General features: G+C 60.9%; 1 protein-coding gene across 1 annotated transcript in view; it reads left to right on the top strand.

The window, feature by feature from the left end:
• SHANK2 (SH3 and multiple ankyrin repeat domains 2) overlaps nucleotides 1-26,432 on the top strand; it is a 415,901-nt gene that overhangs the window by 137,817 nt on the left and 251,652 nt on the right. Inside the window, exon 10 of the mRNA XM_081260598.1 lies at nucleotides 13,588-13,654. Coding sequence (XP_081116724.1) covers nucleotides 13,588-13,654 — 67 coding nt within the window. The remainder of the gene's footprint in view (nucleotides 1-13,587; nucleotides 13,655-26,432) is intronic.

Raw genomic sequence — 26,432 nt, 5'->3', positions numbered from 1 at the left:
TTTCATCCTTCTTCAGAGCTGACTAGTACTCCAGTGTGGAGAGACACCTCAGGTCCTTTGTCCCTTCCTTTGTGGATGGGCCCTAGGCCCACCCCACATCCTTGCAGTTATGAATAGAGCTGTGATGAGCCTGGTGTGCAGGTGTCTCTCTGGGATGGTGACGTCATTTCCTTTGGTAGATATGATAAAAATGCTCAGCATCAGTAGCCATCAGGAAAATGTGGTTCACACCCCGTTGGAGTGGCTGTCATCAAGACACCACCTGATGTCTGGCGAGGGCTGGAGATGGGGACTCTGAGGCCCCAGAAGCCCCTCTGCCATCTTCTGTTCTCCTTCACTCCACCTGTGGGTTCTGAGAAGCCCGGTCGCCGTCCACAGGCTTCCCGACAACGCGCACGTGTTTTGATTCAGTTCTACTCCTGAAGATATCGAAATGCAATTCTACCTTATTTAACCACGAGGAATGTCATTCTCGTGTGTCCCGTGCATTGCAGCAGCTGGAGGCTGCTGGGAATCCGCGTGTGCTGGGGGCTGAGTGATCATACCTGGGCCTGGGGTCAGGGTGCGTGAAGGAGGACAGGGAGCCGGCTCTCGTAACAGGAAGTATCTTCGCCGGCTCTGGGACTGACCACAGCGCTGTCTTCTCTCTGAAGGACAGGGCCTAGCCTGCGTCCATTCGCGGACTCCCCAGCAGGCGGGTGGGGTGCAGGAGGGGAGGGGGCTGGAGCAAGGGCTCTCGCTTCCCTTTGCTGGGGTTGGGGTGGGAGGGGAATCACCTGAATCGAGGACTTGGCCTGGACCTCTCTAGCTCTGTTTCCTGAGCTTGGCAAGACCGCGGGGCTGAGAAACAAGACCGTTTCCACAGGCCATCTCCGCCTCGCAGACCACACCCCTCCGTTCACATTTCAGAAGCGCGTCCCCAGTGTGCCGCGATTTCGAATCAGACGTTGGGTTTCTTGGAGAAGCTGACCGGGTGCGGGCCCTCCCCGAGCAAAGGACGAGCCGCTTTCTTCACAGCTGGGTTACTGCACAACTTCCCTTTAGCTCACGTGATTTAATTTGTTAAACGTCCTCCGCATCAGTGGGTAAAGTGAACCATTCTATGCGTATGTGAGGAAACCTGGTGAGGATGGTATTGCCCTGATCCCCGATTTCTGTTATCCACAGGAACCTCTGCAAGATATCAAATGGAAGATTCCATAAGTGAACAAGACACGTGTTTTAAATTACAGGCTGTTCTTGAGTAGATCCGTGAAATCTCCCAGCATTCTGTCCTGTGTGTTCTGCCCTAGACCAGAATCACCCTGGGCAGCGGATCTATACTGTATATGTTACCTTCCCAGTGGTTGCTTAGTAGCTGTCTGCGCCTGGTGCTGCGTTTGGGTGACCCCCAGTTTTACTGACTGGCTCCAAATGCAAGAATGGTGGTCATTCCGACATGCCGAAGAGATGTCCACAGGGCCAAGGCGAATGCTCTCTGTGCATACACAGGGTATGGGTTTCAGGTGTCCCCTTGGGTGGGAACATGTCCAAGGATAAGGGGGAACAGCCACCACCTGTGAGAACCCATCTCTACTCCTGCCTCTCATCTCTGGGGCAGGAACTGGTCTCCGAGCAAGGGAGGTGCCTCCTCGTGGCCTGCCTGGGCACCTGGGGCTCGGGGCGGGTCCTTAGCTGCAGCCTCCTGAGCTGGCGCTTCGGTTCTTGGTGTGAGTCCCAGGGTTGCTGCTTTTTCAAACTTCTGGGACAGTTGGAAGTGAGTTTTGTTTTAATGGCAGCAACGATGAGGTTATGAAGGACAGAGGGCAAAGGAAGCTTAAAATCGCCCATTTCACTCCCCCAATGGCCAGCTGTAAGAGACAGGCTCCACCCAGTGCTGGGAACAGTGACTGGAACAGGCCAAGGCTTGTGGGCATTCCACCAGCACCCTGCGCAGGGAGCGGGGGTGCAGTTGGTAGGTGTGACGCACACCCTGTGCCCGGCCCTGGCCCGTGGGAGCCGGCCCAGCAGAGGCAGAGGCAAGCGTGTGCCAGGCGAGGGCACACAACGCGGCTTCCCCCGTCACGGCCAAGGTCCAGGCAGAACGGGCAGCTCAGCCAGGCACAGCACACAGTGGGACTTCAGCACACAGGGAAACGTTGACGCCTGCCGTAGCACTGTGGGCAGAAGCCACACAGGAGCCTGTGATGTGATTTCCCCTGGGCCACTCTCAGCAAACAGGGCCAGTGATTTGTGGTGACAGAGGTCGGGCGTTTGTCCCTGGGAGCCAGGAAGTGGCCGGCAGGGCAGGGGAGCTCCCAGGGGTGGGGGTGCTCTTGCTTGCGGTTGGCATGAAGGAGGGGCGGGTCCTGGCCGTCAGAACTCGTCTCCTGGCCCCTCTGGGCCTGTGCATCTCACGGTGCACGTTTCCACCCCCATTAAAACAGCGCAGAGTGGCGGGAACAAGGTCTCTGGAGAGCGGGAGAGTCTTGGAGGGTGAGCGGGGCGTGTGCCAGTGTTGAGCTGGTGACCTACGGCACGGACGCTCTTCGTCCCACAGATCTGAGTCTTGGAGAGGGATCTCACCAGACTCTCGTGCCCGCGCCTCACCAGCCGCACCTGGACAGCCAGCCGTGTGAGCTACCCGGGCGCCATCCTGAACTTCACCACCCCCTCCGCACCCTCTGGGTGTGTGGAGTTTCATGACAGAATCTCGGGGGAAGGGGAGCGGGTGGCGTCAGCAGCTTCTTGTGCCGGCCCCCTCAGCCCCCACTCCCTGGAAGCAGGCTCACTGGGGTGGGGGGTGCGGGCTTGGCGTTTTCTAGGACCTTACGAGTCCAGGAGGAAGAGGGGCGTCCTGGGCTGAACTCTGCCCCCGACCCCTGGACCCTCAGAATGTGACTGCAGCTGGAGGCCGTGTCTTCTAAAGGCAGTTAGGCTAAAACAGGGTCACTAGGTGGCCTACTCCATGTGGCTGTGTCCTTGTAAGGTCAGGACAGACACGAGGACCACGTGGGGATGCAGGAGAAGCCACCTTGGCGAGCGGAGGAGGGAGGCCTCGGGGGGAGCCAACCTGCGGCACCTAGATCTGAACTTGCGGCCCCGGAGCCGGGCAGGGGCTGGTGCTGTTGAAGCCCCCGCTGTGGCCTTGTGTCGGGTGGCCGTAGGGACCTAACACACTCCGTCACTTCTGTCGTTGGCCGCTGCCTCCTGAACGGGCTCAGTTCCTGCGTCTCAGACGTTGGCATTCACTGCCTCTTTGTGCACAGGGAGGTGGCACTCGGCTTGTGGGGCCGCAGGCCTCTGTGGTGACAACCCTGGAGGCACACATGCAGCCCCTGCCCTGGCTTCGGAGCTGAGTGGACCCTGAAGACCTCACTTTCCTGAGTTCCGGAAGCTTCTTCCTCCTCTGCAGGCCGCGAGGGCCAGTCCAGGTGTCCCTGGCGCTTGGCTGTGTGCACCTATCAAGCGAACGGGAGCTGCCTCTGGTGGCCAGCTTGCTCGCACCCCACGCAGGTTCAGCCTGCAGGGCCAGGCTTGGAACTTCTGTCCCCCGAGTCCCAGCTTCAGCCCGAGTGGGGACGCCTGCTGCCCTCTGGCTCACGCCTCTGTATCTCGGGTCCACCTGAGCCGCCCTGTAGAAGTTTCTCAGCAGATGTTGGAGAATTGCTGGCTTTCTACCGAGAGTTCTGGGACAAACGGTGGCCTCCACACATTTTATTGGCCAGTTCATCTGTGAAAGGGAAGACGCAGTCGGTGGATGTAAGACGGTGGCACCCGTCCTCCCGAGCTGGCTGGACTTCAGGACTCTCTGGTGTTTGTCAGGGTGCTCTTCCCCTTGATGGCCATCAACATTTTCCCAGCAGAGCAGAGGGTGCTGGGTCTGGACACCCCTTCTAAGGGCAGGGGCGAGGAGGTGGCACCTCCCAGCTGGAGGGAGAGAAGACCAGTGGACCATCGTCTAGTGATAGAACAGGAGCCGCCTGAGGGGCCAGGGTGACCGTGGGGTCCTGCGGCCACTAGTCCTTGCAGTCTGGCCTGAATAATTTCAGGGCGCGGCACATAGGAGCAGGCACAGTTTATTAGGAGAGCTGGGAAAGGGGAGGGGTACACAGGGCAGTGGGGGAGAGAGTGGGTCCTCTCAGAGCATCGCTTCTGCCTCATGTTTATTGGGGAAGTTTCCAGAGAGTTCCGTCCAGATCCACCTTTCACCTTTGATTGACAGCAGGATTGCATCAGATGGCCCAGTCCCCTGGCGTTTCTCCAGGGAGGGTAGGTTGAGTGTCATAATGATGTGCTGTGGATCCGAGGTAACCCTGGGCCGGTCGCCCCTTCTAACTAGGACTTGTTCTCACAGCTTCTGTGGTTGGAGCTTTGCTTCTGATTCTCCCGCCTCCCGGAGTCCTGGAGTCTGTCTGTTTAAAGGCCACAGAAGTCCCCCTGGAGGTCATTTGTGTCCTGTGGGCAGGCAGGAGCCTTGGCCCTGTGGTCCAGGCTGTTTGCTGAGAATGGAGCACAGCCTATGGACAGAGCCAGCAGGGCCAGGGGGCCTCGGGTAAACTGGTGTCTAAAAGAAAGCATGTGGGGCTCGGCCCAGAGGCCCAATCTGTAACATCCACAGTGGCCCAGTCTGTAACATCCACAGTGGCCCAGTCTGTAACATCCACAGTGGCCCAGTCTGTAACATCCACAGTGGCCCAGTCTGTAACATCCACAGTGGCCCAGTCTGTAACATCCACAGTGGCCCAGTCTGTAACATCCACAGTGGCCCAGTCTGTAACATCCACAGTGGCCCAGTCTGTAACATCCACAGTGGCCCAGTCTGTAACATCCACATGGCCCAGTCTGTAACATCCACAGTGGCCCAGTCTGTAACATCCACAGTGGCCCAGTCTGTAACATCCACATGGCCCAGTCTGTAACATCCACAGTGGCCCAGTCTGTAACATCCACAGTGGCCCAGTCTGTAACATCCACAGTGGCCCAGTCTGTAACATCCACAGTGGCACAGTCTGTAAATCCACAGTGGCCCAGTCTGTAACATCCACAGTGGCCCAGTCTGTAACATCCACAGTGGCCCAGTCTGTAACATCCACAGTGGCCCAGTCTGTAACATCCACAGTGGCCCAGTCTGTAACATCCACAGTGGCCCAGTCTGCAAATCCACAGTGGCCCAGTCTGTAAATCCACAGTGGCCCAGTCTGTAACATCCACAGTGGCCCAGTCTGTAACATCCACAGTGGCCCAGTCTGTAAATCCACAGTGGCCCAGTCTGTAAATCCACAGTGGCCCAGTCTGTAACATCCACAGTGGCCCAGTCTGTAACATCCACAGTGGCCCAGTCTGTAACATCCACAGTGGCCCAGTCTGTAACATCCACATGGCCCAGTCTGTAACATCCACATGGCCCAGTCTGTAACATCCACAGTGGCCCAGTCTGTAACATCCACAGTGGCCCAGTCTGTAACATCCACAGTGGCCCAGTCTGTAACATCCACAGTGGCACAGTCTGTAACATCCACAGTGGCACAGTCTGTAACATCCACAGTGGCCCAGTCTGTAACATCCACAGTGGCCCAGTCTGTAACATCCACAGTGGCCCAGTCTGTAACATCCACAGTGGCCCAGTCTGTAACATCCACAGTGGCACAGTCTGTAAATCCACAGTGGCACAGTCTGTAACATCCACAGTGGCCCAGTCTGTAACATCCACAGTGGCCCAGTCTGTAACATCCACAGTGGCACAGTCTGTAAATCCACAGTGGCCCAGTCTGTAACATCCACAGTGGCCCAGTCTGTAACATCCACAGTGGCACAGTCTGTAACATCCACAGTGGCCCAGTCTGTAACATCCACAGTGGCCCAGTCTGTAACATCCACAGTGGCCCAGTCTGTAACATCCACAGTGGCCCAGTCTGTAACATCCACAGTGGCCCAGTCTGTAACATCCACAGTGGCCCAGTCTGTAAATCCACAGTGGCCCAGTCTGTAACATCCACAGTGGCACAGTCTGTAAATCCACAGTGGCCCAGTCTGTAACATCCACAGTGGCCCAGTCTGTAACATCCACAGTGGCCCAGTCTGTAACATCCACAGTGGCCCAGTCTGTAACATCCACAGTGGCCCAGTCTGTAACATCCACAGTGGCCCAGTCTGTAAATCCACAGTGGCCCAGTCTGTAACATCCACAGTGGCCCAGTCTGTAACATCCACAGTGGCCCAGTCTGTAACATCCACAGTGGCCCAGTCTGTAACATCCACAGTGGCCCAGTCTGTAACATCCACAGTGGCCCAGTCTGTAACATCCACAGTGGCCCAGTCTGTAACATCCACATGGCACAGTCTGTAACATCCACAGTGGCCCAGTCTGTAACATCCACAGTGGCCCAGTCTGTAACATCCACAGTGGCCCAGTCTGTAACATCCACAGTGGCCCAGTCTGTAAATCCACAGTGGCACAGTCTGTAACATCCACAGTGGCACAGTCTGTAAATCCACAGTGGCCCAGTCTGTAACATCCACAGTGGCCCAGTCTGTAACATCCACAGTGGCCCAGTCTGTAACATCCACAGTGGCCCAGTCTGTAACATCCACATGGCCCAGTCTGTAAATCCACAGTGGCACAGTCTGTAAATCCACAGTGGCCCAGTCTGTAACATCCACAGTGGCCCAGTCTGTAACATCCACAGTGGCACAGTCTGTAACATCCACATGGCCCAGTCTGTAACATCCACAGTGGCCCAGTCTGTAACATCCACAGTGGCCCAGTCTGTAACATCCACAGTGGCACAGTCTGTAACATCCACAGTGGCACAGTCTGTAACATCCACATGGCACAGTCTGTAACATCCACAGTGGCACAGTCTGTAACATCCACAGTGGCACAGTCTGTAACATCCACATGGCCCAGTCTGTAACATCCACAGTGGCCCAGTCTGTAACATCCACAGTGGCCCAGTCTGTAACATCCACAGTGGCACAGTCTGTAACATCCACAGTGGCACAGTCTGTAACATCCACAGTGGCCCAGTCTGTAACATCCACAGTGGCCCAGTCTGTAACATCCACAGTGGCCCAGTCTGTAACATCCACAGTGGCACAGTCTGTAAATCCACAGTGGCACAGTCTGTAAATCCACAGTGGCCCAGTCTGTAACATCCACAGTGGCACAGTCTGTAACATCCACAGTGGCCCAGTCTGTAACATCCACATGGCACAGTCTGTAACATCCACATGGCACAGTCTGTAAATCCACAGTGGCCCAGTCTGTAAATCCACAGTGGCCCAGTCTGTAAATCCACAGTGGCACAGTCTGTAACATCCACAGTGGCCCAATCTGTAACATCCACATGGCCCAGTCTGTAAATCCACAGTGGCACAGTCTGTAACATCCACAGTGGCACAGTCTGTAACATCCACAGTGGCCCAGTCTGTAACATCCACAGTGGCCCAGTCTGTAAATCCACAGTGGCACAGTCTGTAACATCCACAGTGGCACAGTCTGTAACATCCACAGTGGCACAGTCTGTAACATCCACAGTGGCACAGTCTGTAACATCCACAGTGGCACAGTCTGTAATATCCACATGGCCCAGTCTGTAAATCCACAGTGGCCCAGGTTGTGGCCAATCCCCTGACCTCACGTTCCCGCGGCTCACGACTGCTGGGTTCCACCAGTCTGACTTTGCCTGTTGACCGGGTGAGGGAGCTCAGAACGAGCTCAAGGCCTGTACTTAGAATGGCCTCGTATTCACACAGGACCACCGCCCACTCCTCCTGTCTCTTAACACCTGTGCGAGGCCGTGCTCTGTAACCTGTGGGCCTACTGTGCTGTGGAGGGGATAATGGCAGGGAACGTGCCCACGTGCAGCTGAGCCGCTTTTTCTGACTGTTGTTGACTGCACTGAAGGCCAGGGGGCAGAGGGCTGCCTCTCACTAATGGACGCTGTAGCCGACGGGGTTTAATTCATTCCTTTCCATTAAATTTTATTCCTGGTCTGTTAAACTTTATTACAAAGTCAGGATGATTGTATCTGACGTGTTTGATAAAACATTTATCAAAATTGATATCAGCTGCAGCAACTATCAAAGATGAATGTGTACGTTTCCCCTTTTGTTCTGTTAATGATGTGGATCGTATGCATCGATCCTGTTTTATTCCTGAAATAAACCCGCCCAGCCAGGATGTCAGCTCCACAGGGAGATTCCTGCATTTGGTCTGCTGATAGTGAGTGGCTGTTAAGCCACTTACCAGGGTGACGGTTTTAATTCTGGGCAGTGGTGGTGGAAGAATCATCATTGCGCCTGGTTTTGGAGGCGAGTCATGCACATTGATGGTTTTGCAAAGGCCACCAGTCCCGAGGGAGTTTTGCAGAGCCCCGGGACTGTTCTCCTTGGAACCTGAGGGTCATCCTCTGGGTCACCCAGACACCTGCAGCCTGGTGATGGGAGGGTCTCCCGTGGAGCAGGGAGCCAGGTGCCGGGTCTGCCCCCCCCCCAGGAGGAGGGTGCTCATGACTAAAGTGTCCTGGGAGGCTGCAGGTCTTTGGTGTCAGTGGCTTCCTGTGCAGCTGTAGGTGTCTGAGGTGATGCCGTCTCCTCCAGGAGGACAGCAGAGGGGACAGAGGAGCCCTGGGCTCTCCTTGCCGTGTCTGCAAGGAGCTGCTTCCCAGTCATAGTGCAAGGTGACGATCCAGGCAAGGTGACTGGCCCCGAGTCTGTCCCCGACACTGAGGTCTCCTGGGCCACATGTCACTGGCACTGATTGAGGAAGGCGTCTCCCTTTGGGAGGAGGGGGCAGCTTCCTCAGGCGGGCAGTGGGTTTCCCCTCTCGGCCATGATCCCAGGAGAGTTGGGCAAGTAGTGAGGGGTGGCTCCTGCCCTCACTCTGGGTGCAGCTCAGCATCAGAGCAGGTGACACCAGGGGCACAGGCAGGTGGCTGGGGCTCCAGGGGGCCAACCACCCACTGCTGGGATGGGAGACCAGGGCCATTCAGGGGCCACAGTGAGGCTCCCTGGTGACTCCGTCCTGAGGGTGCCCACAGGCACCTCCTCTCCCTGTCCCAGGCGGGAGGCTGGGGTTTGGCACTGAGTCGAGTCCTGCCTGGGCCCAGGTGGTGGGGGACAGGACAGGCCCTCCTGGTCTCTGCACCGCAGACTGAGAGGCCCATGAGCCACAGAAGCTCACCTCGCAGAGTTCTGGGCTGGGAGTCCACACGGGGTCGGGCTCCACCTGCAGGTCCACACACCCAGCGGGAGGGACGTCAAGGGCAGCACAGGGTCGGCATGTGACCGCTAGGTGCGCAGAGCCAGGCACAGAGCAGGCGCACGGGGCACTGGGAGGGGCAGCAGCAGGTGCCTGTGCACCCCACTGGCCTGGGCACCTGAACACACTGGCCGATGAGTGTCCAGCGTGCCTTTCACCCAGACCTGAGCGAGCCCCAGGCCCCACGGAGGTGGCCGTGTCTCCTTGCCGCTGTCCTTGCGTGTGTGCTCCTGATCTGGGGGGAGCTCTGTGCCATGGCACGGAGCAGGTAAGGCGGGCTGGCCCCGAGTCCACCCCCGACACTGAGGTCTCCTGGGTGGGGTGGGTGCAGGGACTGGGGGATGACAAGATGGCCTCCTGCAAACAGATCAGAGGATCAGAGCCAGCACCGGGCGTGAGGAGCCGTGCTGGGGATTCGGGGTGCTGCTTCTGGACTGGGCCTCCCTCTACTTAGAAAGAGGGTTCAGGTGCTGCACTGGGGCGTCTGAGGAGGACGTGGGCTTGACAGACAGCTGGCCTCAGGGGGACCTATGCACTGCTGTGCTGTGGCGATCCCACGGTCTGAGACACACACGGGGGACACGGAGGTGCAGGAGCCAGGGCATGCCAGCGAAGGCCAGGTGTGGCGTGGGGGTGGGGCCGGGTCTGGCCAGCCTCTCCTCCACTGGGAGGGGCCCAGCTGCCCCTTCCTGTGAGGCCGAGTCGGCCTGCTGTGCCGGGCACTTTCCAAGGTGGGAGCCGTCTCTCTCCAGGATCCTGGCCCCCCATAGGCAGTGGTTGTCATTGAAGAGTGACAGAGAGTGTGAGCTACACTCATGTCGGGGGAAGATGGGGGAGCTGTGGGTTGCCGAGTTGCGGAGAAGGCGGAGCTGGGACAGCAGAGGTGCACTGCAGGGAGGCCCCGTGGACCCTCAGCCACACTCAGGTCCTGCAGCCCACGCCCCCTCAGGTCCCATCTGCCCATCTGTCCTTCCTGTGGTGGACTCGGTGCGGGCCCTCAGGAGGGGTCTGTCAGCCTCAGCAGGGCCTCAGGGGCCTGCGACCCGGGAACCCCAGGCGGGGTGCAGGGACAGGGGGCTGGAGCGGTTACGAGCTGACAGTTAAACAGCACTGCCACCCACTAGACGGTGCCACAGACGTGCCCCGTGCTGTGACGACGACGCCAAGGTCCCACCTGGGCAGCTTGAGCAGACGTCTTGGCTTTGGCACCGCCTGGCTCTGTGCCGTCGGGCAAGCCACTTACCCTCTCTGTGCCTCCACCTCATCTGTCCCCCAGATCCTGGTGCCCACTTCACGGAGTGTGCCGAGGGCCTGAGCCCTCCCTGCCTGTGCCCCACTCTGGGGGTCACTGACAGCCGGCTCCTGTCGGGCGGCTGACCCCAGGCTCCCTCCTCGGTGCAGCCAAACCAGCAGCTACCCCCAGCTGCATGACGTGTGGCCATCAAGCCTGGGTGCGCCTGGGTGTGGGGCGACACGGTGGCCTCTGTGGAGAGCTCCCATGAGCCATCATGGCAGTCATCCAAGAGGGGCCTCCTGCTGCCGTGGAGGTGGTCACTCAGTCCAAGGAGTCAGTGGGCAGGGCCCCGGGGCGCTGTCCCTCAGGCAGGCCACTTGGGCTTCCGTCTCCCATGGGAAGTGCCCCACCCGCCTTCACGCCCAGTGGGAGAGACTGGAGAATGGGGACGCATGACACAGAGAGGCCGGTCCCAGGGCCAGCAGGACGAGGACATCCACTCACTGGCCGTCTTCTGAGGCCTCTGCTGTCCCCCTGCCGGGCAGGTCATCTCTAACCCCTGCTGCTCTTCAGGGCGGATCCCAAGTTCTCACGGTGCCCTTCGCCCCTGTGGTCCCCACGGGTGGACCTGTCTCTGCGTGTGGGTGTGATAACACACACCAGATTCCCATCCTGACCGGGTTCTGTGGGCGGGGGCGCCGGCCACCGTCACCTCCAGGGCTCCCTCCGTCCCCGGCCTGGCACCTGCCCGCCTCACCTGCTCCCCTCCGGCCCGGCTCCCCCTCCCTGTGGCTCTGGCACCTCCAGGGGCTCCTGAAGAGGGTGGCCCGGTGTCTGTCCTCCTGGAGTCTCTCTCCATGGGAGGTCCTGGAATGTCCTTCCTCTGTAAGGACGAGTGACAGTGCACTGTACAGAGGAAGCACTTGGCTTCGTGACCCCCCAGGGGACCTGTGGCTGCTTCCTGCCCCCTTCCTGTTCTGTGGGCAGTGCTGCCGTGGGCAGCGTGCGCGTGCCCCTGGGCCACCTGCTCTCTGCCTGCCGTCGCGAGGCCCTGCAGACCGGGCGGCTTCAGCAGTAGACGTGGGTCTTCCCCCCATTTGGGAGGCTGGGAGTCGGGGCCAGGGCCGGAGCTCTTCCTGACTGGACAGTGGCCTTCACGCCGTGTCCTCACACGGTACAGAGCGAAGCGGTTCCCTCCTGTCTCTCCACGAGGGGCGCTCACCCCTGCCGACCTCACCTACCCTGATGTGCTGCCCAGGACCCTCCAGATGCGCCCCAGCGGCTCAGACTCCCACAAACGACGCCGAGGAACACAGGTTGGCCCATGGCGATCCGCCCTCTGCCCCCCAAATTCACACACCCTTGAATGCAACATCGCCAGCCCTCAGGACCCCCAGAGCCTTCACTGCTCGGCCTGAGTGTCCAGTTCACAGACTCAGATGAAGACCGTCCTCCACCCGGCTCAGACTCGAGGCCCGGTTCTTCCTGAGGCGAGATTCCCTGCAGGGAAACCTTCCAGCAAGCCCCGTGGGACAGACATGGGACAGTCCCCATCCAGGAGGGGCATGAGCACAGCGAAAGGGCCGCGGGCTCCAGGCAGTCAGAGCCGCAGGGCTGCGCCAGCCTCCCCCGCAGCCCTCATGGAGCAGAGGCCGAGCCTTCCCATCAGCTCCTCCCACTCCACCTCCCTCTCCACCTCGCGGCTCCTCCACGTGTCCACTAGAATCTTCTCAGCTCAAGAGTCCCTGTCGGCACTCACTGCCACCAGCCCCGGAGTCCAGTTAGACAGGTCCTTCGTCACCCTACGAGGACCCCTCTCCCCGTTCCCACAGCGGCTCCCCACTTCCAGCTGGGCCCTTCCTGGAATGACTGACGTCCCTATTTCTAGAGGCACCTTCAGACTTCCAGCCCACCCCCCGTCCAGCCCCAAGGCCGGCTCCACGTGTCTGGATGTTCGTTACAGCAGCACAACACTGCTGGCACTGATTGCTGTGTTTGTGGGGCCTCTCCAGAGAGACCAGCATGACACACGCACACACGCACACACACGTACCTGCATGTCCACACTCGTGCAGACGGTCCGCAGCTTGTAATGGTTTCCCTGTGCTGTGGTGTAGCCAGCTATGATTTAGTGGACTAAAGACTGTCCGTCTTTCCTGGCTGGCCGTGCCTCCCGGTGCTCTTTTGCAATGCTAACAGTGATGGTGAGCAGCAGGGTCCCGGCAGCCTGTGATGGCGGCAATGACCACTAATGCCATGGCCTCAGGTGTGATGCGCGGGAGGTCAGCTGTAGGTAGTGCGTTCCCACCTCCAGGGTCTTAGCTCACCATGTGCTTACTGACACAGAAACCCTGGGCCAGCGTGTGCAGGACCAAGAGGTCCTGTGAGGCCTTGGCTCGTGGGATCATGGGGCCGGCAAGTCTGCGTCTGAGCCGCCGGAAACTCAGGCAAGAGCAGAAGCTGCAGACGGAGGCTCCTTACCCCCGGGAAGCCCCGCATAGCTCCTAAGGCCTCTGCAGATTGCGTAGGCCGCCCACACCACCACCTGGGGCAGCCTGTTGTTGATGTGTGTGTCCCGGCTGCTGTCCTGTGCCTGCTGGCCTGGCCAGGGTCCCCTTGGACACCGTGAGCTTGCCCGTATGATCTCCGGAACTTCCCACCGGTTCCTTCTGATGCACCCCTAAGTGTGCACACACCTGGGGCAGGGGATTCGCTCAGCTGGAGACACGTGCGCTTGGCTGGCCGTTCTGCAGCCATGGGCACTGGCAGGGCCAAGCGTGGGCAGGCAGGCCATCTGGGAGCACAGGAGGCAGTTCCTGGTGGGGGTCCAGGCTCTGGCCTGCTGACTTCTCCACTGCTGGTCAGATGACCTCCCTCTGCCCCTGGGTCAGTCACGCGCACTCCCAGGGTCCTAGTGAATGACAACACCGTCATCACCAAGTGACCAAGAGGCTGGGACGAGCTCTGGGTGCTGGGCAGGTGGGAGCGCGCGGGTCAGCAACAGCCTGGAGAGCTCTGTGGGCCCCCTGTCCTGGGCCTCCCTTGATGTGAAGCCTGTGAACCCCCCGTTGTGCCGCTGGCCCTGACCTCATGTGGCTTCCACTTGCAGGTGGCGATCATCGCAGGCAACTTCGAGCTGGCAGAATACATCAAGAACCACAGGGAGACGGACGTCGGTGAGTAGGCACGTTGGGTCCAGCAGGGAGATGCGAGCCAGCTCCGACGCCCTCCTGGGACTGGTGCAGAGCCGGGAGCAGCTCTGCGTGGACAGCCTCCCCTGCTCTGGCCCTGTGTGTCCCTAGCTTGCAGCAGAGAGGCCAAAGGAGACCCTAGACACTGGGCCACCTGATACGTGCCACCTGCTTCTCCAGGAGGAGACACTGGTGTCTGGGTCTAGGACTCCCCACCTGGTCAGGTCTCTCATTCCCCCAAGTGTTGAAAACCGACACATACCATCGTGCACGTGTCCACACGGTAGGACACACAGCCCAGGGTGCTCCCTCGTGTGCGTGGTTGGCCTGGGTGCTACGTGGCTTCACCAGTGGGACCAACGTGCCTCTGTGGCAGGAGGTGTCGATGGCAGGTGTTGCGCTGAGCAGGTGGGGGCCGGGAGATCCTGAAGCTTCCCCTCGTCTTTGCTGGGAGCCCGACACTACTCTAAAGATCAAAGTCATAAAAATCTAAACGAGAAAATGAGCCCCAAAGCCGGGGAAGGGGGAGGCAGGCAGGCTGGCTACGCGTCAGGCAGTGGCCTGGGTCGCAGGCCGGCTCTCACGGGCCTCAGACTCATCTGCAGCCGCGGTAGGAGTGTTTGAGGGAAGGTGCGTAAGGCACAGCCCCCTTCTGCCCCTGGACAGGGCGAGAGCCCCAGGGCCCTCCCCTCCCCTCCCGTTGCCTCCCCCTCTCTCCCCGTGATGGTGCTGATGACCGTTCCCCTTTTTAGTGCCCCTTGTGCCAACCAGGAGGGCTGTCTCTGGGGCTCCTCCTTATACCCATCGCCCTGCCGTTGGCTGGGCCCAGTCCTGCACCGTGGATGAGCCCGCTGGCCTGTTGCCTCCAGCCCCGGGCTTCCACAGGACCTGCAGCGGGGAGCAGACCCGTTGGACCGGCAGTGGTGAGCTTCTGAGGGTGACATCGTCCCTCCAGGGGTCGGGTGGGCTCCTGGGGCCCCGAGGAGCAGCAGGTAGAGCCTGCCCCTCGCTGCCTGTGCCCCTCACCCTGTTTTGGTGCTGGAGAGAGTGGGCTGTGTGTCTGGCTGTCAGGTCTCTGTGTCGAGTGTGCCGTGCACAGCTGTGGCTGCCCCTGCTCTGCTCGGGGGATTGTGTGACGGCAGCCACGCGCCTGGCTGGCACCCCTGCAGCCTGCGCTGGGAACCGGGGCTCCTGGAGGCTGCATGGATGCCCATGCATCCCGTCTGTGAGCCCACGTCACTTAATGGCTCTGAGCTCCAGGCCTGCCCCCCGGCTGCGCAAACGCCCCATGAACACACTCTAGAGGTGGACGCGTTGACATCTGCAGAGCCATTTAGGGAAGGAATTGAGCTCGTGGGGTGCAGGGGCCTGTCTTCCTGCCACCTCCCCAGGCCAGATAGCAGAGTAGCAGGAAAGCTGGGCTCAGATCTGTAATCCTGCTACCGGGGCTGCAGAAGCCCCATGCCCAGCAGGGAGGGACACCGGCGAGTGGGAACCCCAACCTAGGGCAGCAGGCCTTGCTCCTGGCGTCCCTGGATGCAGAGCCCGAGTCCGTGGCTCATCCCGTAACAAGCTCGGTGATACTCCTATTATGGTCATTAGCTGCCCACCTGCCTGAGGCCTGCAGCCGGGCAGGGGCAGGAAGAGCCTGCTCACCTGGTCGGAGCAGAGCCTTGCCCTAGGCCCTGCTCTGCTCCGCCGGCCGCTCACAGCCCCTTCCTCCCTCTGCAAACCTAAGCACCAGCCACCAGCTCCCCTCAGGTCAGAGCAACGTGTCCAGTCCCTGACGCCCAGTGGATCTGAGGGCCCTCCTGGGGAGGCACGTGGCCGTCTTCTCTTTTGAGATCCAGTTAGCTTGCCCGCCTGTGCCGTCTTCATTCTCGTTCTTATGAAAGTGGGGGTGTCTGGTGGGCAGGTCACTGACCCACGCTGGACAATTATTCAAACAGCAGGCCCTGCCCCGAGGGCGTGCGGCCTCCAGGGCTCCCGGGGTTGAGCAGAGCTGTCCCACCCCTACCTCTGTGAGCCACCCGTCCCAGTGACATTGTGGTTTTTACAAGAGTTGACAGGGAGTCAGTGTCACTTGTGGCCTGCTTTGGGGGCTTCCCAGGGCCCAAGAGAGAAAGGAAGTTCAGAAAGTCTGCATTCCTCATGGGGACCCTTCTGCATCTCCAGAGAAGCCACAGAAACAGACGTCCCTTCACCTGAGCTTTGAACTAACTGGCATCCATGCAAACCCTGCCGTAGAAACTGGGCTGAAAACCTCCCAGGGCAGGAGTGAGGGGCGTGAGGCTGTGGGTCCACTATGAACCCAGACTTCACACCCTTGCCAGGTGATCTCAGCACTCGGTCCCTGGGACACCTGGCTCGACACATAACAGGCCTCTAGGGCTGAACCCAGGGGGGCTTCTCTACCCCCCACCCCCATCTGCACGGTCCCTCATTCCCCGCGGAGGCCAGAGGCGGGGCATGTGATGGGGAGATCCTGTGTGCCCGTTCCTGTGACCCGCCTGGGCCTCGCAGCTTCCTGTGTGTGTCTGTCCTGTTGTCCAAGAGCCGCTGCTTCTGGCTGAATGAACAACAGTGGTGAAAACAGCTGGCGCACACTGAGTGCTGCCGGCCAGTGTCTCAGGCACCACGTCACGTTCATTCAGGCCTCTGCGTCTAGTGCGGCCGTGTCTGTCTTCCCAGGAAGAACCTGAGCAGAGGTGTGGCCTTTGAGGTCAGGCCTCCCCGGAGCAGAGCCTGAGGCCAGGAGGCCCCAGGGCATTAGGGAATGGGGAAGGGGGACACCAGGACAGGTGGTCAGGGAGCGGTCAGTACCACTGGCCACCAAGGCTCCGGGGTCCTCGGTGGGTGACGCATTTTGTGTGTCTACCCACTTCACATTCTTGGTTGGAGCAGGTGACTTGCTGGTGCCCAGGAGCATGCCCCCCAGGAACTTCAGATGTCTGTGAGGCGCAGGGACCCTGTGTGGGCCCGGCCCATCCCGGCCCGGCCCGACCTGCGGTTTTAGGCAGGAAGGGTCCGAGGCGTCTGCAGGCAGGGCTTTTCCACAACCACATGCTGGACCCAGTGGGCAGGCCAGGTCCCACCCCAAAGGCACCGGCCCTGTGGCTGGCCTCTCGCCCCCAGCCCCACAGCCCCACCCATGAGGCCCGGGCCTCCCCGACAGAGGGCAGAGGAGAGCAGACCGCCCACTGACCACCGACAGCACGGGTGCCTCACCACAGCCAAGGGGCCGCCTCTCCTCTGCCTGGTCCAGGCCCTGTGGCTCGGGGGCCAGCCAGGTGGTCACCCTGCATCCAGGAGGGAAGTCATGCTTTAGTGGATTCAGGAGCAGCAGCCTGCCCATCCTGGCCTCCCACGTCCTAGTGAGCTCCCAGCTGCCGAGCAGACAGCTTCCCTCCGGGTCCTGGCTCCTCCTGGACTTCCTGTCCAGGGTCACCGTGCACAGAGAGGCAGCCTCCCTGACTGTGTGCAGTGGCCGTGGGCCTGGAGGTCAGGAGGGCCTTGGGGCCGCTGGGAGGCCTCGCGCAGGGGCACCTGCTCTGTGGTAAAGGGGCCGGTGGCCAAGGACGACCCGTGTGCAGGGGTGTGGGGCCTCTGGGAGCCCAGGGAAGGCATGGCACTGACCTTAGGGCCATGGTCCCAGGCTCCCGTCTGGAGAGGAGACGCACCTCCTCCTGCTTGGACCTCCTGCAGGCCATCCTGTCTGCCTTTGGAGCCCAGGACTGCGCTGAGCTTGAACGTCCTTGGGGACCCGGGAGGCCTGGCCCCTCGTCTTCACCTCCCTCGGACACCCCTCTGTTGACCACCTCCCCCGAGATGGCCCCGTGCAGACTTGGGGACTCGGATGACCAAGGAGGACAGAGTCCCTTTTGTCCCCACCCCACCCCCAGGCCCTACACGTGGTGTTGAGAGGACCAGGGTCCTGCACGCCCTCCCAGCCGCTGCTCAGCGGAGCCAGTGTGACAGCTCAGGAACGGGCACCGCACACCCGGCCTCTTAGACTGCTGCTGCCCACCCTGCTGTGGTCCCCAGAGTCCCCCTGAGTCTTGAGGTGGCTGCTCTTCCCTCCCCACCCCAGCGCCGTCCTCCACTCACCCACAGGTGAGTCCTCCACACACCCTGCAGGCTCCTGGTGCCTGCAGGGTGTGCCAGGTCTGGGGCATCTGAGTCTCCCGGGAGCTGGCGCCGAGCACAGATGCCCGGGGCCCTGGGGCTGGCACAGCCTGGGGGTCCCCGGAGTCACAGTTTTGGGTTCCTCCAGAGGTTGCTGCTAGAGGCCCACGCTGTAGCCCACTGGGCGCAGGGCCCGCCTCCCGTGGGCCCCCTGGGCAGCAAGTGAAGAGGACCCTGGGTGGTTTCCCAGGGCTGACACCCTGACAGCCACCCACCAGGGGCTTCAAACACCTGGGGCTGGTTCTCGCCCGGTTCTGAAGGCCAGCGTCCAGAGCCCAGGTGTCGGCAGGCGGGTTCTTTCTGGAGTCCCCGGGGGAGGACCTGCCTGTTCTCTGCAGCTTCCGGTGCCGATGGCCGGCACCTGGCCCTCCTGGGCGGTGGAGGCTGGGCTCCAGGATCTACCTCTGACCTCACGGCCCTCCTCTGTCCATGCCGAAGAGTTCCCTCCGCCTTGCTCTTATGAGGACAGCAGTCTCTGGATTTAGGACTCACCCTCAATCCAAGATGGTCTCATCTTGAGATCCTTCAGTTAATCGCATCTGCAAAGATCTTATTTTCAAATGGGGTGGCCATCGCAGGGTCCTGGGGTTAGAACTTGGACATATCTTCCGGGGCCACCATTTAACCCAGCGGGGGGCACGGACACTGCTCCTGGGGGCTTGGGGTACCTGCCCTGCCTGCCCCACGGAGCCTGCCTCCCCTCTGGTCCCCACCCCACCCCTGCCTCCCCATCTTGGGTCTTGGGGACAGGCACATGTTGGCACGTCCCTGCTGGATTGAGCGCATCATACGGTCCCTTGGGAGCCTTGCTGGGGGTGTTCTGGGCAGGGTGGGGCCCCTCCTGGCCCCAGGTCCTTCCGGGGTTGTGATCACAAGTGACCACGTCTCCTCCTGACTTGAGTGGCATGGCGCTGTCCCTCTGCGCTGGGATCTCTTGACGTGCCAGGACGTGGCTGCCACTTCCCCAGTTGAGGCTGTCCTCTGTCTCCTGACTTCCAAGGTGGGGAGGGGCAGGGGTCCCTGGGGGCTCTAGTCACCTTCCTGTGCTGATCGTCTTATTGGGGTGGGCAGAGGCCGGGACGGGGCTGCGTCTCTCCTCCGCGTCTTTGGCTCCGCTTGACCTCTAAGCTGCTTCAGGGCAACGGGAGAACTGAGACCCGCTCCCCCACCTGAGGCCGTCAGCCCTGCCTTCCTGGTCGGAGCAGACCCTTCCCACCCTCAGGCAGAGGCTGTTTGCCAGACGGTGAGGGCTGGGACACTGTTTTGAAGAACCCCGATTCTGAACTTGGGGGAATGCGGGTAAGACCCCTCTCTCCTGTTGTGTTGGGGTGCACCTGAAGACAGGTGTGGGGAAAGGACCCTGCGCTGCACCTTGGGGTGGGAGGGGTCAGTGTGGCTGGCCACCTCAAGTGAGCAGATTCAAACCCTGAACCTCTTCCTGACTTGGCACATGGCTCCTCCATGAGGTGTCTTCCTGTAAAGTCCCTTTAAAAGATAAAAGAGCCCAGGGATCCTTTGTTCCCCCGACTCGGAAGTGCACTTCCAGGAGGTGGGTGCTCCCGGGGGCTGCAGCGTGGCTCTGAGATGGCAGAGGGCAGCCTGTGCCCGGAGCAGTGGGACCTGTGGGCACCGAGGGCTGTGGAATCCAGAAATGGATCCGGGTGCTGCGTGGACGCATCTTGGCTCCTTGAGCGAGAGAGACGTTGCCTTGCCGCACGGCTCCTTCAGCGCCGGCCAGCGGGTCTCCTGCCCCTGTCTGAATCGGTGCTGCCTCTTCCTCACCCCCTTCCTCTTTAAAGAATTAAAAAGTGACCTCCGTGAGGTTGTTTTATCAGCCAAGTCGAAGGAAGTGATGGTGTGGGAGCGACCGTGAATACCAAAGTTGATCCCTGGTTGCTGCCATCCGGTGTTTAGCTGGGGCTGAGCAGATGAGCCCAGCCGGGTGGACGCACGCTGGCCACAGAGCACTGAGATGACTTCTTTAGGACAGCAGTCCCCAAAAGCAAGGCTGGTGGGGAGCTGGGGAGCCCGCGTCCGAAACAGTCATGCAGATCCTAAGCGTGTTGCCAGCTGATAAGCCCTGGACCGGGTTAACCTATTTTCCAGGGTCTTTGTTGTTTTGGTTTCTGCCTGGCTTTGTGGGGAGACGTGCCGTCAGATGGATTAAATGACATGGGTTGTTCTTCTTCGGCGGAACAAGGTTTGTTTTCATGCGTCTTTCTGCAGCGATGGAGCGAGCAGAGGGGTGTGTGTTTGTTGGAACACGGCGGAGGGAGCTGGTGCGTGAGTCGGGGCGCCTGCCTCGCTGAGCAAGCAGCACTTGGATACGGTTGCTAGGTTGCCAGCTCCCGTGGTGGCTGTATCGTGATGCTGTGGGTGCACATAGATGGTGGAGAGAGGGTGGTGTTTTCAAACAGATTTCTGAACGTGATAGCGTGTGTGTGTTTGTGGGTGAGGAGGTAAGATCCGGGTGGATTCTGCGCGGTGTTCCTCTGAGCACATACCTGTTTGGCGGTTACCACCTGCTGGGAAATAGAATAGGTCTGAGAAGATTGCTGTTTTCTTGGCATTTTGACTGTGAAATGTGCCACTTCCGATGAAGTGCTAGATGATGCTCCCGGGGGAATCACAGAGCCCTGTGTGTGCCAAGGACCCAGCCGGGCTGGGGAAGCCCCAGCCTCTGATCGCGACCTCTTTCCTTCAGTTAGATTGGGGGGGTGGGGGCCCTGCGGAAGCCCCTGTTGCAAGGTTTCTTGGGAAACATCAGGATAATAGATCGCCTTAAATTAAATAGCAATCACACAGCTACTGGCTGGCTGCTGGGAGATTATTTCCCAATCAAGTGCTGAGGAAGGGAAGATAAAGCCCCACTGACCGGCTGTTCTCAGCAGGTGACAGGCTGGCCAGCACCGTGACCCCTGTGCTGGGGCCGGTCCTGTTCGCCTCTTCCCCTCTGCAGGGCTGGGGAGCCGTGAAGTCTGGGCAGGCCCAGCTCATGTGTGGCCCCTGGGGCATGTGTGTGCGTGTGTATCACCTGTTCCATGCACAGGGCTGGCTGTCCTGTCCTGATGGTCATGTCCAGCTCTGGGCTCTGTCTGTGCTCCGGGTCGCGAGGGTACTCCTCTGTCTACTGAGATGCGTCTTGTGCGTGGAGCTGAGGTCTGACTTCCCGCCATACGTATCCATCCAGAAGATTCCCAGATCACAGAGGGCAGGTGGATGTGGTCCAGTGACCCCTGTGTAATGGCCGTGCTCGGCAAACACGGAGGTTGGGATGGTGTTTCACATCCAGCTGATTCTGGCCAAGCCCTCGGCCAGTGTCCACTTGGGGTCCATTGCCATCTTTGGCCTGTGCTGTGTGTGCTGAGCCCTGAGGATGCCATCTTCACTGTCCCTCTGTCCCCACCCCGTCACCCCCGGTGCAAGGCGGAAGCTGCAGGGACGTGGTGGCCCAGCCCCTGCCTCCGGTTGCCCCGCAGACCTTCAATGCCACACATCCTTCTCCAGGCCCCCAGCACGTCAGGCGCAGCCCTTTGTGTGACAGATCTTTCATCACATCTCCTTCCTTAGCCTCAATCAGAACTCACGGACGACAGGCCCTGACCTGCCCGTGGGCTCTTCAAGCCCCGACAGGCTCTGACCTGTCCTGTGAAGGACTCAGGGGGTGAACAGAGGCCACCCCCTGCAGGCCCAGTACTGCGCCAGGTACTTGCTCCCTTCACGGACTCGCCGTCCGTGCAAACCCGTGCAGCTGGGTTGAGAGTGCTCAGCCAGGGGTGGCCACTGCTCAGTAAAGTCCAGGACCAAACAGAACATGTCCTTTCTGTCCCTGGTGGGCTGTGGCCTGGGAATTCCTGGGAGTGAGCACACGAGTGTGATGTGTTTGACCTTCAGCCAGAGAAGGCCACTCAGCTAAGCCGACTCCTGTCCGCAGGATTGGCCAGTGGGTCGCTCGGATTCCACACAGGGTGGTGCCTGCATTGCCGATCGGTGCCCATCCCCTGTCCCTTGTTCTTGAGCTCCTACCCAGGGCCCTCTGCACATGGGGGAGGACATCCCCCTTCCTGGGTCCTGGTCCTCTCACCTCCGGTTGTGAGGTTATTCTGGTCCCCCTTCTTTCCCCTGAGCCTCCCGTCCTACCCCAGCCTCTCACCTGAGCCTCCCGTCCTTCCCCAGCCTCTCACCTGAGCCTCCCGTCCTACCCCAGCCTCTCACCTGAGCCTCCCGTCCTACCCCAGCCTCTCACCTGAGCCTCCCGTCCTTCCTCAGCCTCACCCACTATGATCAACACCAGCACCATCTCCAGTCGAGGCTGCCTGACTTTCCTCTGTGCGTCGGCTCCACCTCTGATTCGGTTCTAGGAGGTTGAAAGGTGTCCCCTTGGGCCTGGGGGGACTGGCTTTGCCTCTGCCCTGTTCCCACACCTCTGTGGCCTCCCCACACCCTCTCTGGTGGGTCCTGGAGCCCTGCCGGCCCCTCTCCCTCTTTCTCAGCCTCTCTTGCTCTCTTGGCCAGATTCCAGCTTCTCTGCACTCAGTACTGCTCTCACCCTGGTGGGCCCTGGGCAGGTCTGGGGTCAGCAGGGACCGGGACTTTGTGTCCTGGTTGAAGAGCTGGACTTCTGACCTGCTGGGTCCCTGCAGATGGAGCACCTTTGCGCTGCAGTAGGCGGGGGTTGAAGTTGGCTCTGGGGCCTGAGGCCCGGTGGGTGTGGCGTGCCAGCGCCTCCCGGGCCACCACAGGCTGCCCTGGCTGAACAGCAGCCACAGCTCCGGGCACGTGGCCCCTCGGTGCTGGCCATGCTCAGTGGTCTTACTCAGCCCTATCGGTGGCCCTGTCACCGAGGAGCAGGTCAGGCTGCCTGGGGCTGGGCACTTGTCCAGGCCACAGGGTGGTGGCGGGGAGCTATGCTGTGAACCAAGTCTCCCTGACTCTTCAGCCCTGACCTCTGCCACCCCTGCTCCCAGACCCGGCCTGTCCACCCCTCTGCAGGCCTCAGCCCAGCCCAGCCTGCACCCTGTGCTCTGCGGCTGGGTTCTCCCTGCGGTTCGCTGCCCACCAGGGCCCTGGCCGCCTGAGCTCTGTCCAGGTTGTCCTCTGCCCCTCCACCCGCCTTCCAAGGCCCCTCCCAGGCTCCCCCACAACTGCCATGGCCCTCTCTGCCGGCCTGCGGGGGCCACACCCTCCCATCCACCTCGGCACAGGGGCTTATTTCATTGATGTCATATGCATAGTTGTCCTTGGGCCAGCTGGGGAGTCAGGGGCCAGGTTCGGGTGGCTCACTGTCCCCAGCCTGTCCCCAGCCCAGAGCACAGGACTCCTGAGCTTGTACTGAGAGCAGCAGGGCAGGTGAACGGCAGGCCCTGACTCTCAGCAGGCGGCAGCCCCAGGACACCTGCCGAGGATCCTGAACCACTCCTGGGAGGGGCCCAGGATCATGAGGCTCTCACCCATCCCCCACCTATGTCCTTCCCGGGCACCGTCCCTCCCTTCCCAGGCCTGGGAATGACTGCAGGACCCGGACCAGACCCTTGCCAGGGGAAAGGGCCCCTCCCTGTGTCCTGCAGGGGGATCCCTTAGCCCCCTATGACCCTGGTGGACCATGTGTGACTTTGGGGAAGGTGCTGACCCCACAACGTCCGGACTTTCCTGCACACAGCCACTCGGAGCCTCCACACCAGAGTCGGCAAATACCCCAAGAAATCTTGATTTTTATTAGTGCGCAAAGGCTGCTGGGGAGTGGAGCTGGGGAGAGAGCAGGAGACCCGGTACCAGGAGGAGGCAGGTTCCAATCGAACACCCTCTGGGCCATCCCGGGCCAGCGGCACCGCGTCTCCCTGGGCCTCAGCTGCTTCTGCGGATGATCACCTCGCGGTCCCACCCCCGCGCCGGCAGCAGTCAGGATTCCCTTTCTGTAGAGCTGAGCCCAGATGCAAACCGGGAGGGCGGGTGGCTCTGTGGTGAAGCTCTTCGTGGGACTGCAGGTATTTGAGGCATTGAGAGGCGCGCAGGGCCTGGGCGAGTGTGCGGGGTAGAGTTAAATGGAACGGAGAAGAGGTTTCTAATTCTGGTTCTAATGAGTGTCAGCGGGGAGACTTGGCGGAGGCCGTTGTCAGAGAAGAATTATACTCCTGTGCATCCAAGTGCTGCCAAGCCAGAGGGGGTGAGGCCAAGAGCTAGTGAGGAGGAGGAGAGTCCCCGCCCGGGCTCCGTGGGGCTGTGCCCTGCCCTAGTGCGCCAGGCCCGGGCACCAGATGTGGACTTCAGCAAACTCTCATCACTGGGCCATCAGCCATGTGGCTTCCCTGACCGTGGAGGCCACCAAGATGATCAAAGGCCCCCGAACATTCTCCTGCCCCAGCCCAGAGCCCCAAGATGTCCATCGGGAGCTCCCGGAGGAGGGCAGGAAGAGTGCGGGTAGACAGTGATCACAGGGACCGGAGGTCAGAGCTGGGGGCAGCTGGGGTGTGGCCAGGAGGAGGCCCGTTGCTGCCCCAAACAGGCCCTGCTCTGCAGTAGCTTTACCTGTGCACCCTTCCTCATGGCCCTGCGCCCAGCCCAGGAGCCCGTGAGGGGAGCAGCTTCCACCCTGGGCAGCCCCAGGGGGACAGCTGATGAGCAGGAGGCTGCCCTCCCACAGCAAGCCCAGCGTGCGTCCCTCAGGTGGCACTGAGAACAGAGGGCCCCAGGTCTCTCTGCTGCTCTCTCTCCTTGACCCCACCCAGCCAAGGCCACCAAGGCCACCAGGGCGGCTGCTACAGTGGACAAGTTCCAGCACCAGAAGCTGCACCGAGTGACCCCTCAGACCCAGGGTTCCCATGGTGGACACGTGGCCTCCGGTGTCTTCCTGAGCATCATCCTATGGACTCTCTGGGCTGCTCCACGGCGGGAGCCTTCGAACGGTGCCTCTGTCTGTGATCTGAATGTTCTGCCCCCAGTTTGGAGGGAAGTTGAGGTTCTGTTGAGAGGCCTGGCCTCGTGCTGGGTCTGTCCTCCAGGGACCCTCCTCTGGAAGCACGTGGCCAGCCGGCCCCAGTTCCCACCCTCCAGGAAGACGCAGGCAGGTCCTTTGGAGGGCCTCCCTTGTGTGTTTCCGCCGTGGCTAGAAACGGTGCTGAGAATGTAGACATGGTGACCTGTTCCACGCTGTTGCTCTCTTTGTGAGCAGAGTGGACGCCCGGCAGGCCAGGCCCACATTCCGCCTCCTGCTCCTGGGAAGTGCGCTCACACCTAGAGCCTCGCTCCCCCGTGCCGGGTCCTCCCTCCACGGGGCCGTCTGCCCACGGACCCCGGCTCCACTAGGACAGAGCTTTCATCACCAACCAGAGTGGCGCCAGGCACCCTGAGATCTCTCAGTGAGGTTTGTTGAATCGCTGGCTCTTCAGACCTGTTCTTTTACTGGTGCAGGAGAGAAGGGGCCACCGTGCTTCACAGTGAACATTCACCTCAGCCTCTCCTTTGCGGGGCTGGACTTGCTCTGGGGGTCCACTGGGAGGACCCCCTGCTCCCGGTTGCTTGGACCAGAGCATGTGGATTCCCTCCGACGGGCTTCGGCATCAGCCCATCCCGGCCACGTGGCCAGAGGGTGCCTTTGCTTTCTCCTCTTGTGACCCTGGGAGGGTCAGGGCTCCGTCTCAGAAGGCCTGGCTGGAGCTGCTGGAGTCAAGGGGTGGCGGCCCCGGGGTGGACATCTGCGGAGGCTGGGGAGAGGCCAGGGCTCTGCCTCTCCCTCCGTCACAGCGGCTCTGTTCAGCTCTAGCCAAGGGCTGGTTCTAGGCCGTGAGGTCACCCTGTAGCTTGAGGACCAACAGGGGACCAGTGCTGGAGAGCATGATGGCACCACAGGAGCCTGGCTCAGGAAGCTGCCTGGGTTGTCCCAGATGTCACGCTGCCTCAGAGCAAGGTCAGAGCCAGCCCAGGTCCACGGGCTCCGACCCCGAGGGGCGTCTCCCAGGCTCCGCAGCTGGGACAACGAGAGCTCTGTGTGCTCCGAGAGGGAGCAGAAGACTAAGAGCCCCATGTGCTGCCTCCATCAGGAGGATCAGCATCCCTGTGGGGCCAGGAAAAGGACAAAGCCCCGTGAGTGGGCCTGCGGCATGGCGGGGCAGGAAGGGACGTCTGCCCGTTGGTCACAGGGCAGGGTGTGTGTTCCGTGGTCAGGATCTCGCAGCACTGAGTCCTTCTGAACCCCTAGTCCTGGAGCTGAGGACTGTGAGGACCAGGCCCTGGGCGCCCTTCTCCAAGTGCTCGCTCGGTCCCTCGTTTGGCTGAGGTTCTAGCACCGTCACCCCAGCACAGAGGACCTGGGGCCACGCTGTCCACTCTTGGGGGAGTAACTTATTTTAAATTGCACAGTCCTCGAGAGACACTCCGCTTCATGTCCTATGGCGAAGCTGCCCCTCCCTGAGCCTCCGCTTCCCTGTCCGGGAATAAACAGCAACACTGACAGCTGCTCGTCACACGGCCCCCGCAGAGCCGCAGCAAGGGCCAGCAGGGGGCCAGCGGGGGGCCAGCGCCCAGGTGCAGACGCCAGGAGGCACAGGTTCGCAGAGGACCTCAAAGGTCATGGAAGCAAGTG

Source organism: Spermophilus citellus (genome assembly GCF_964194105.1).
Source record: "Spermophilus citellus genome assembly, chromosome: 2".
Classification (NCBI taxonomy): Eukaryota; Metazoa; Chordata; class Mammalia; order Rodentia; family Sciuridae; genus Spermophilus; species Spermophilus citellus.
Note: the sequence above shows the minus strand (reverse complement) of the source record. Positions and strands in the feature narration are given on the sequence as shown.